Consider the following 12,980-nt stretch of genomic DNA (forward strand, 5'->3'; position numbering starts at 1 on the left):
TTTTATATTTGTGTAAATTGTAAATACACAATATAATATTTACCTATCTGAAAGGTTAAAGCACTGATGTTTATGTTTTACTCATTTATTCACAATATTTACTTAAAATTTTATTATTCATTTAATTCTTTCATGTATCAATGGACAGGTGCAATCTGTCTTGAAGCCAAAACTGTACTATTAAATTAAAGTGAATATAGAAAATAAAACTGTAACCAAATAAAAGTGTTTGTTTCACTTTATATAAATTTTTTTTTAACAGTCAAACTTGATTTTAGATTCATTTCAACAAATTCGCAGTGAAATCCAGATTTTTTTTAGCACAATTTAGCACTTGTAGCCTACTAGGAAATCATAACCGTTTTGAACAATACAGCATCAATATGCCCTTGTAACTCAAATGAAATTGTAAATTTATTAATTTTTATTGAATCACTGTTTCTCAACAATGGTTAACATGGCATGATGTGATTGCTTATATCTCAACTTATCCTAAACTCACAATATATTTCAGAATAGATACTTACATCTCCTCAGAAAAGCCTTCTTGATTAGTATTGTCATCTATTGGATCAAATTTTTTTCCTTGCAATTGTCACTACTTTCTCTGCATGTCTATGTGTAAACGATCAATGCAGCAGCCCTCTACCAATAGGAGTGTGAAATTACTCACGTCACAACTAGCACCCTCTCTAATAATGCATATGTTGGTCAATTCAAAATTGGCCAAAATTAATGTAATCAATCCACTGAAAGTGGGGAGGGCAAGTGAAAAGTGAGATGAGGCAAGTATCCATTTTGAAATACATTTTCAATTAGAAAGATGTTAACTTTCAATACAATATCTTACCTCTATTCACAAAAAAATAGAGTACCATTATGAAAAATGTGGAGAGCCAATGAGAAGATGATCCTTCTTTAGAAAGTACTCGAAAGAATAATCATCAGTTTTGAAAAAGGATTCAAAAACATCACATCATCAGGAGACTGCACCACTTCTGGAGCCAGGAATACCCTGTATTAAACTGTCACCAAAATGATAAAGCAGTAACTTGGAGGGTCCACAAAATGGTTTCACTATAACAGAGATTCCTTTGGTCAAATGACTATGGTGCAACAGACCATAAATGGGAACTCAACCTCACCCAACACCTGGTGGCATCTGGAATTGTATATCAGGTGAGAATAAGAAAGAGGATACTCCACTTGTCTCCTCAAAAATAAGTACTGAAAAGAAAGACTAGCATCTGTATAAATAACACATTTCTATATTTACACTACTCCTACACAACCAACACTGGACCCACTTTTTGAGAAAAAGGGAGAAGGGCAGGTAGTGACACCAGCAGCCACTGTAGAAGTAGAAATCACACCTGAATTAGCCAATATGGTGCCACCTACAGAACCTAACAAGGAGTGGTCTGAACTATCAAAAGGACATGAGAGAGAAGCTGAGCTTAATAGAAGGACAAGTGTAAGGATAACTGTTTATACAACTCTGGCTGACAGCATCCACCACACCTGCTTGTGGATGGCATGTGACTAAACACAGGAAAATCTGGCATTTATAGCAGATGCAAAGGCATCCAAATCAGGGACACTCCAATGAGCACACAACAAAAAATAACAGGATTCAAAGGCCATTCTGTCAGTATAATCATGTAGATTCAGGATAACTAATCCATTACAACACTCACTGTACTGAAAATATGCCATGCCAGCAAACTAATTTGGTAGCTTTGGCTCAATACATGATATCCAGTGCCTAAAACCAAAGGTTCCTTTACTGGGTGCCTCCTTACACAGATGTAGGACACCACAGTTGAATTACCCAAATGCACAATCACTACTTATCCCCAAAGAGACTGCTCAGTGAACAGGAAGGAGTTCCAAAATTTTGAATTGGAAAGTGGATTCTGAACGAATCCCAATTTCAGACTTCTAAACCACTGAAATATCTTCCCCAAGCTGAAAAGGAAGCATTGGTAAAAAATAACAATCCAGATGAAGTGGAGGAAGAGGAACCCACACAGTAGTATTGGTAATGATTCATCCACCAGGAAAAGTTCACAAGTAATAGAGAAGAAAGAGGAAGAGAAGGCTCCATGGGATCTCAAACAAAGCTTCGTTTGTTGATTAAAGACCATTGTAGATGATGTACATGGGAATGACCAAAGGGAATGAGCATCTTAACAGAGGTTCACAACAGTAAAATGTCTCATTTTTTGAAAGTTAGTGGACTGTATTTCAAATGTTTGAGACAAAGCCTAATGAAAGTCAGTAAACTGGATGATCAATCTCCTGAAAAAGTAAAGCTGAAAATCTTCCTGCAGAATACTAAAATCTGAAGCTTGTGTAAATGTGCTAATTAGAATATATAACTTCCAAAATGGTAACATAGAATTTATAATGCAAAATGAAATACCAAACACAACTGTGTTGGCAGAAACAAATAAAAAGTTTTTGTAAATTGTAATGAAGTAATAAGTTTCATAAAGAGGTAGAAATATAACACAATTCCACTTTGGAACAACTCAGCAAGTTACAGATATCACTATTTTATAATAAAGAGTAGTTTGTTTGTTTGTTTGTTTTTTGAATTTCATGCAAAGCTACACAAGGGCTGTCTGTGCTAGCTGTCCCTAATTTAGTAGTGCAAGACTAATGGGAAGGCAACTAGTCATCACTACCCACCGCCAACTCTTGAGCTACTCTTTTACCAACGAATAGTGGAATTGACTGTCATATTATAACATCCCCATGGCTGAAAGGGCAGGCATGTTTGGTGTGAAGGGTATTTGAATAAAGAGTAGACTTGTCAAGAAAAACTGATATAAAGATACAGAAGAAATTTAAATAGAAAACTTGAAGATGGCACAAACTAATTATTATAACATGAATACTACCAAACAAGAAGTGACAGTTTGGTGAAATTGAATAATGGGAGCAACATACATCAAAAAAGTGTGTTGTGCTCTTACTGGAGGAGGGTTGTCACATGATAATTTGCTTGCAAAACACCTTGAAATCAGAAAATTCCAGATGGGTGGCAGTTTCAAATCTTGTGTGAAAAAGGATTTTTCCATACAGAAGGCAGCACCGAACAAGAATAGCTATTTATGGGAGGTAAGGTAAGTACCTTATCGGAATTAATTTATTTTATGAAGGTTTGGTGAAAACATAACACTATCAGAGGCTAATCACTCATTACATAATGTAGTGTAAAACTCACTTGAGTATAATATATTCTCCAATCATGGTCATCATTATTGTAAATCTTCTTAATACAGTGAACATAGGTAGACTGAAAAAAAATTATAAATATTTTTAATTATGGAAGTAAAGAAATAAGAATAAAAAGAAACAAAATAATCAAGTATTTCAAATCTGTCTAATTAAGACCAGGAATACACATAAGCTGAAAACGAAACCTGATATTCTATTTGAAAACAGATGAAATAAAAAAAAATTGGTCATTCTAAATTTTTTCTTTAAAACACTGATAAAACGAAAGCTGAAGAAACAAACTCATCTCATACTCAAACTTTACTTCTTAAGATAATTATCACAGAGGATGTTCAAAGAAATTTAGTATTTCTAATGACGAACGACAAAACAATGGCAGCAACAAGGAACATTTAACACATGTACGTAGAGTAACAAACATTTAATTCTTGGATGTTTCAAAATATACACATTCTACCTTCAGTAAGCTATAGTGAACAGGATAATTATTAGGTACAGACATTTATAAATTTAATTATATTGTGACTAGTAACATACCCTGTTCAATACAACTTGTTGAAGATGGAATATGTATATGAAAAAATGTTCAAGAATCAAATGTGTGTTACTTTACACATGCACGTCAAATGTTCATTGTGGACATTATTCTGTTGTTCATCATTAAGCTTCATATCTCTTTGAATGAATCTGTTGTTAGTATTTCTAAGTAAGAAAGGAAACAGTTTTATTTAACTTCTTAACAAAAACAATATAAACTCAAAACAAATTCAGTAAAGATTTATCATAAACCATGGGAAACTGAAAACTAAAAATAATCCTTTGCTATTGGCCTTCTTATCTGGATAACTTGTGTTTTATTGATAGTTTTATTTAAGATTACATTTTTGCACTACATATACAATGTAGCACTGTAAAGTTTTTAAATTATAAACCTGAAGCAAATAAAAGTAATGGTCTCTCTTAAATCAATACAAAAAGTTATAAAAGCAAAGAGACACTTATGCAGACTCCAGAAAAAATTATTAGAATGTAAAACAAGCATAACTGTGTTGTTGTTGTTTTACATATCATTTTAAAAGTCAGGTACATTCTGTTGATAAATGGAGACTATATTATTGAGATCAAATATTGCATGAGCTTTTCTTTTCAAACAGTATTCTAGAATATCAAATATTCTTCAACCATAAAATAGTGCAATGCTTGAAACTATAACCACTGTTACACTAAACAAACATATTTTAAGCACAGTTAGATTTCTGTTTAAGACCAAAAAAGTACATATATAGCATGGTATTTTTTTTGCAGTTAAATTTTTGTAGTAACGTGTTCCTTTAATATTAGAATAGAGAAATTAATACAAATTTTATAGGGAGAATTAATTGTTGATATAATTTGTTATAATGTAATAATTAACCAGACAAAAAAAAAAAAAAAAACTGCTACATAGTAACCACAAAAGAAATAAAAACAGTACAACACTACAGGCCAAAAAAAAGACAAACAGCATATACATATTTGTATATATATATATATAAATAACATTACACAGGTTTGATCAAGCACAGATGTCTACATATTAAATAAGTTAAATCATGTTCAGGCAATTTCATGACCAAGTAGGTGGCTCTCAGCATCTTGAAAATATTTCTATTATAATACCTTATATTCTTGCATAGGGAAGAATGTTTCACAGTTAACAGTATAAAATTAAAAAAAACAACTTATTTTAATTGTAGGATTTTTTGTATTAAATGTATGTTTCAACAGAACTTTAGTCTGTCTTTGTTAGGATTTTAGTTCTACCTCATGAATAAAGCCAGATGGTAGAGCAGAACAGCCACTCTAGATACAAAGTAGTGAGGGGTGACAAAAGAAATTAAATAGCTTTCCATGATACTCATATGGAGACAAAAATATAATGGTATGCATAGGATGCAAACTTGCTTAGGTACTGCTCTCTTGTTAAACAGGTAAGTTTTTGTTACAAAATGTAGTACAAAAATATATTTTACAGTTACAATATCTTATTATGCACTTTTAATTACTCATTTCTTTATTTTGCAATAATACCAAGTAATCAAAGACTCCTAAATGCAGCATACAGTGAACTTTATTACATCAGAAAAACAGCATATATATATATATGTATATAGACACATATATAGTAGTTATACCTTAGTTTCTGAGTACCTCCTAGTCCAGTTATTAAGTTTCCAATGTAGAAAAGTGGAAGAGGCCATATCTTTAAAAAAGCATGGATAAGTAACAATTGAATAAAACATGTTTAAACTGCAGAGGTATTGAAAAATGCATACATTTAACAAAACCAAATAATAAATATGTACTGCAAGTATAAATTTTTAATGTGGTAAAGTGGAAAATACATTACTTTGTCATTTAGTATCTCTATTATTTAACATTTATTTTGATGAAGATGCATTTCTTAAACAAAAGGAAGAAGGATGGACATTATTAATCAGCTACAAAACAAAATTTAAAACAAAAAAAGTTAACCAAGTAGTTCTTAGGATGCATAGTATTGGTTCTGATCATTAGTACACGTCTTACATCATGATCAAAAGATGGTTATTTACAAAAAAGACCACTAATTCAGAAAGGTTGAATGTTTCTATAGTTTATGAAAAACAAAAAAACTCACAAAGCAATACATCTTAAGTTGTATAAACAAACTATCAATATTGGTTAATATCTTTGAGTAAACATAACTATTTAATTTCATTTAAAATTATTTCTAAGTCACATTTCACCTTCAATAACTATAGATGGCTGATGTTCTATCCTATATTCCATAAAAATAATTTGTTATTTACAAATTACAGCTCTGTACCTTTACTTGTTTAGAACTTCATAAAACTATCAAAGATATTTACCTTGTAAGGAATGGAAGATGAAAAGTCTGGGTAAGATAAGCATCCAAAGGCTTTCCCAAACCTTAAGATGACTAAAGTTACAGTCATCTATAACAAAGTTATCAAGAAACATGTACTATAGTAAAATTCATAATAAACAAATATTATATCAGATGCTCTTAAAACATCTTTTAATACAAGAAGCAATGTTTAGTTTGCTAATCATTTGTTAAGATTCTTAAGACACTTGTGATATAAAAGAAGTTCACATCTCTGTGATTTTATTTAAACTGTCATACGAAAAAGGCAAACTCATGACATTTAACAGTATTACCTAAATAATTTGAATTGAAATGTTAGTGGGTCTGCTTAATATGTAATCCTCTTAGTTTGTGGTCTGCTTAATATGTAATCCTCTTAGTTTGTGCCACATACAAAATAAGAATAAAAAGTAAAATTCACAAACAGTTATATATTTATGTATGATTTTGTACAATTGTAACCAAAATTATAAAAATCAAATTTAAGAAATGATATAACAAGTTAAACAGAATACATTTTCTAGCTTTATTTCATCTCAAGCCCTTCAATTAAGTTCATTGTTCATCGGTTTCATAAACCATTGCATAAAGGTACATAGGTGTACTGTTAAACTTAGTAGGAATAGTAACATCATTTTGATGAACACAAGTTATGTTATATACAATTATATACACAAAATATATAAATATTTCAATCAAATTAACAAAAACATAACAGCAACTTACCTGTCCTAAACCTAGTGCATGAGATGATGGAAAACTAAAGCAACAAAAAAACAAAACACATTACATAATAATTTTGGTTGTGAATGAAATTTAGTATGCATTTCATACAAATTCTTATTTTGATTAAAAGCTGAGAATGGTCTATATCAAATAAGGATGAAAAGCAGCATGGTTGTGAAATGACAGTTAACATAGATCATTAATGATATTATAATTCCAAAATGTTACACATTTATGTGTGTAGATCTACACATCTATCAGGACAAACTTTGTGTTAATTACTTCTGAAAAAGAAAAATGTTATTGCTTACTGATAAACCTAATAATGAATAATAAGTTATACTAAGAAAAAAGGGTGAAAAAAAAATTATTAGTATTTGCTATTGGTGAATTTTACAATATCTATTGAAGATAACTTTATGTTATCTTTACAGTAATTGAATAAATCTGAGGTACAACATTTGGAGTCTGCATCATATTTAACACTTTTATTGGGAGAATTTCAGTCCTGATAAGTTGAGTCAAAGACATTCTACTTGTCATGTTGGAAGCAGAGGTATGTCTTAGTGACAATGAAAATCTTTAGAGGTACTGTAAGACTGATATAACAAGGGTATAACATCTCAGTATCTTTAGCAGTGATGGGACTGGCAATACCAGCCATATTCAGAATGACAAACTAGGTTCTGAATCAAAAGATCCCACAGGGAGTAAAGATTCAAATTTATAGATCATGTTTTCTTTAAAATATGAAGTTCAAACTTGAAACAGACTAACATTCCTTATTCAAAAGATTTACTACAAGTCTCAGTTTGAATCTTCACAGAAAAGCATACCAAGTACAGTTATCACTTTACTTGATCTGGTAAAGCACAATTTTGAACATATCATTTTGTGCCACAATGACACCCATCCTTACTAAGTTTACCACAAAATTTCACCTTTGGTTAAAAAATTCAAAAGCAGCTTTATTAATTAAAATAGAAACCTAGTGAATCTATACACTTTTACTGACAAGAAACAAGATTATTTATATCATGATGATAAAACTCTGATGTCTCTGAATTCAAAAATTCTTTAAAGCCATTCTCTGCTGCTGCTCTGTTAGTGAACCTTTTATCCTATAAAAAGTTATCCAAATGCCTGAAAAAGTGATAGTTATGAGCAAAAGGTCCAGAAGACAAGGAAGATGAGCCAATATTTCATAGCCCAATTTGCTGAGTTTCTGCAACATCATTTGAGCAACATGTAGCTGAGCATTATTGTGAAGCAAGATTGGTCCTCTTCTGTTGACTAATGCCAGCATTTTCTATGCAACTTTCTATGAATTTTTTCCAGTTCTTTACAGTAAACTTCTGCAATGATATTCTGGCTCTAGTTGAGCAAGCTGTAGCAAATAATATTGCCCACAGACCACTGTACAGTGACCATAATCCTCTGTTGGTGCAACTTTGGCTATGTGAAGTGTTTTGGAGCCTCGTCACAGTTGAGCCATTATGCAGGCCACTTTCTGTTGTTGTAAAGGTTCCACTTTTTGTTGCAGATGACAATTTCATCAAGAAATGGGTCTATGCAAAATCAGCATAGACCACAGTTCAAAATGACAGTTTTTCTAATCTTCACCGAGTGTCTGTAAAACCTGCTTGCCAAGCTTTTCCACTTTTCCAATTTATTGAGATGGTCAAAAATTGTGGAAATACTAACATCCAATCCTTGTGCCATTTCTCAAACAGTTTGGGATGAATATTTTTCCACTAATGCTCTTAGTAGGTTGTTTTCAACAGCAGAAGGATGTCCTTTGCTCTCTTTAACTTCAAGACTCATATCTCTGTTACAAATCTTTTGGAGCCAATGCTGAATTGTACATTTGGAAGTGGTTCCTTTGTCCCATGCTTGGTTGATATTGCAAGCTGCTTGTGCTGTGTTAAGACTAAGTTTGAATTTATGTAATAAAAGGATACACAACTTTTTTTTACATCATTAATTGTAAGGGTCTGAAATATTGAAAATAAAGTTTCAGAAAAGAATAATAGCATTAATGAATAGAAGAAAGTTTTAGTTTCAGTGGTATAGATGAAGTTGTAAAAAAGATAGGTTTCTTATTCCTATAAATGACTAAAAGTTTAGGTATAAAAATCCACCATTATTTTTCGAACAATTACATTGTTATTCAATTTTTGGTTATTTCTTAAAATGTTTTAACCTGAAGGGGGTTCCATAGATAATACTGTATGTAACCATACTGTCAATTTTGATTGATAACTTACACACTGATATAGGTCAAATCAGAAATCTTTGAATAACAGTTCCATCACTACAGTCATTTAGATGTCATAGCTGTTCTTGAATATTGCACTTATAAATTTATTTTTTAAAGTTTGCAAAAATAAGACACTTATATACATAAAAAACAAAACAAAAAGTAATGTGTTAGTTTACAAAAGCTACTGAAATTTCTTATAAATTTTTATTATTTACAACAAGAAATTTTTAATTTTTAACTTACCAGTTCTAAACTTTTAGATTTGTATAATAAAAATTAATTTCAAACACACATATTTTTCTCTAAGATACTGTAAACCTTTTCTTGTTATGTTTTATATCATGTTATCAACAAAACATGCAAGTAAAAACCTGAATGTCCTTTACAAGTGATAAAGTAATGGAAACTGGCATTAAGCGAGTCAGTATGAGACAATAAGAACACATTTACAATGCATTCAACTGATTTTGGTCAAAACCTGAGAAAGAAAACAAAAAGGATGCCAGGAACATAAAAAAAAATTATCCCATGACCAGCTAACAACATCCACTTGTAAAGAAAATGAATTCAGCAATGGAAAACAGTAGAGCAAAAAATATTTACTGTAGTAGCCAATCCATCACATAAAAAACTGAAATGATGGAAATGTCACTAAAATACCCATGAGTGAAGAGTCAACTCTGTTGGAAGAACACAATGATCTTCAGAGAGAGAATCCACCATGATGTTCATTATACCTGGTGCATGACATGATGAGAATAATGCCCAAGGAAACAAAAAGACTGTAGCAAAACATAAGCTGTGAAATCAAATACAATCTTGCTTACTGATACATCACAGCAAAATTGTCTATGTAATAAAAAACAGCAGTGTTGTAACAAATGTAGGAACTTCTGAAAAGCACATTGAACTACTCATTGCTCCAAAAGATTAATGTTGGAAAGAAGTTCCTGAGGAGACCACACATCTAAAAAACAACATTATTCTAATACAGCATCCCAGCCTGTGAGAAAGAGACATTATTCAAAAGATAAAAATTTAAAGGATGTTGATAAAAAGAAAAGAAAAAATATTTCAATTGAATTACATTTGAAGATAATCAAGCAGTAGGAGAAAGGAAAAATATTTCAATTGAATTACATTTGAAGATAATCAAGCAGTAGGAGAAAGGAAAAATATTTCAATTGAATTACATTTGAAGATAATCAAGCAGTAGGAGAAAGGAAAAATATTTCAATTGAATTACATTTGAAGATAATCAAGCAGTAGGAGAAAGGAAAAATATTTCAATTGAATTACATTTGAAGATAATCAAGCAGTAGGAGAAAGGTAAGTTTTCTGAGATGATAGGTCTGAAGTTAAATGTTACTGAGAGACAAGATCTCAGTGAAGGTCTCATTAACATGAGTCAATGGAATCTCCTCATAGACAGAAGCCACTGTTCTTAAAACAGAAAAACATCTTTGATTTGAGAGTAGATGCAGGGCCAAAGGACACAGGTGAAGAGTTACTTGAAAAGTATTTATCCAAAATTCCAGATACACAAAATATTATGTAAGCACAAGCTGAGACTTAAACTCATAAACAATCTTTTCCAGAAAGAAAGTTAACTGGCTATCCATCTTACAGTGAGTCAATGAATGAAATAAAAACTGTGAAAGAACAATCTTGACATCTAAATGATGATGAAAAGTGATAATGAAATACATACAGAAGACTAAAAATAATTAGACTACACATGTGAAAGCATAAGATGTTAAATCCAGATCAAATGGGATATCTGTGAACAGATAATTCAGCCTATGATGGGAATAATTATGAAGATGTTGAAAAAGTCTGAGAGGAGGAGTCAGTTACCTGAAAAGGAAGAAAGCCAATCTCTGGCCTGAGAAGGCAATCTTTAATTTCTTCTTTGTTTTGCAAACTGAAAGAAGTGAAAAACCCAATAAAACATGGAAGGCTGAGAAAAAGAAGATTATACATAACAAAAGTGAATAGTTATCCTTTTCTACATGTTGGTACAATAAAGCATGGTTAATATAACTTCACATCAAAAAACAAGACAACAACCTAAAGTAACATATGAAGTCAGAACCTCAATCAGTTCCTGGAGACATGATTTATCTGAATGAGAAATCAATTTGGAAGAAATTCCAGCAAAAACAAAAGCTTGCAATAAAGAGAACTATTGGATCATATACCTTAGATTTCTTGCATCAACAACTATTCCAAATAACATGTACAAAGGAGATAACTTTACAACTGATACCAATTTACATGACTGTGTTAGCCCTTAAAATGAGCCATGCAACTCCAGGGAGCAGATACTGGTTTATTTGCTTGTTTTGAATTTTGCACAAAGCTACATTAGGGCTATCTGTGCTAGCCATCCATAATTTAGCAATATAACATTAAATGGAAGGCAGTTAGTCATCACCACCCACCACCAAATTCTTAGGCCATTATTTTGCCAACAAATAGTGGGATTGAGTATCACATTATAAAGTCCCCCTTAGGGTTAAAGGGGCTAACATGTTTGGTGTGATGGAGATTCAGAACTGCAATCCTCAGATTGCAAGTCAAGCACCCTAACAACCTGGCCATGCCAAGTCAGCAGACACAGGTTCAAGCTGATATAAGCTTCCATTGAATAACCACTGAATGTTTGATCTTAAAAATGTATCATGGGTCTATATTAAAGAATAAATAGCCAGGATGAAAGAAGATAAAAATAATTTAATTAACTAGTATATAATATTTATGTTAGATGTTATTTGATTCATCTGCATAGTAACAGAGCTGTATATACAACAAGTATTTTGATTAATTATTTATGGAAACTTGGTGTTATTCTACTTCAATGGATAGATTATGTATTGTCTTTTTTTAGTTATGGTTTGCAAGCCATATAATCTTTTTTGTCTTACTGCTTACTATTTTAAGGCTGTCATACATTTCAAACATTTGTACCAATGATCATTACTGTGATTGGTGTGCCAACCTCAAAAGATAAGGTTTGGATCTGTTCTCATTCATATACATGAAGTTGTGTAGCAGCCTTTCTATCTTTGATTGTAGACAACTGTGGGCAAGTAATTACTTTTACTAAAATGCTTTTCTTAAACAAAAACCTGTCTCTCTTTTATCCATAAAAGTACTGATTTAATGAAATGTAAGAGCAAGGAAAAAATATTGAAAAATAAAACTAAAGAGATTACCACAAATGGAATACTGGAGTGATAAGTGAACTTTCTTCCAAAAGTAGCATTCTTAACTTTATATCAATATTTACCAACTACTTCAATCTAATAAACTATTTTAAAAATTAAAAGGTAAACTTCCTTGATTAGGATGTTTCTTATATATTGTTTTGTCTTTCCTTTAGACTTGGCTCCACAAATTACTAACTTGGTTAGATACCTTACTACTAGTGGAATTAATACTGAATCATAGCAAATGTTTTTTGTTTCTGCCTGCCAAAACACTTACTGTAGAGATTTGACCAAAATATTGAATGAAGTTGCTCATTCTTTAGGTAAAATACAAAGGAAACTGTAGCAGGAATTATAAGTGATATTAATGGAAGCATATAGGGTAATTTTCATTTAAATTTTTTTGTGATTCATGTACTACTAAAGACCTTTTACCCAAAAAACATCATAGACCCACAAGTAATACAGTGCTCAAATATTTTAGAACAGTTTGTTTTGGATATTCACACACAGCTACACATGTGCTATCTGAATTTGCCATTCTTAATTTTGAACTGACAAACCCAACTCTTGGTCACCCTACTAAGAGAGTGAACTATTAGCTTCACACTGTGGCACATTA

The 12,980-nt window shown here is 31.3% G+C and overlaps 1 protein-coding gene across 6 annotated transcripts in view; it reads right to left on the reverse strand.

Annotated features, from left to right (window-relative positions):
- LOC143223438 (solute carrier family 35 member D2-like protein) overlaps positions 1–12,980 on the reverse strand; it is a 92,611-nt gene that overhangs the window by 41,749 nt on the left and 37,882 nt on the right. For all 6 annotated transcript variants that reach the window (XM_076451428.1, XM_076451430.1, XM_076451427.1 and 3 more), the window contains 4 exons: positions 6,884–6,917; positions 6,138–6,224; positions 5,421–5,488; positions 3,233–3,304 (listed from right to left, as the gene is read on the reverse strand). In XM_076451428.1, the coding sequence (XP_076307543.1) occupies positions 3,233–3,304; positions 5,421–5,488; positions 6,138–6,224; positions 6,884–6,917 (261 nt within the window). The remainder of the gene's footprint in view (positions 1–3,232; positions 3,305–5,420; positions 5,489–6,137; positions 6,225–6,883; positions 6,918–12,980) is intronic.

This window comes from Tachypleus tridentatus, chromosome 8, assembly GCF_004210375.1.
Source record: "Tachypleus tridentatus isolate NWPU-2018 chromosome 8, ASM421037v1, whole genome shotgun sequence".
NCBI classification, from domain to species: domain Eukaryota; kingdom Metazoa; phylum Arthropoda; class Merostomata; order Xiphosura; family Limulidae; genus Tachypleus; species Tachypleus tridentatus.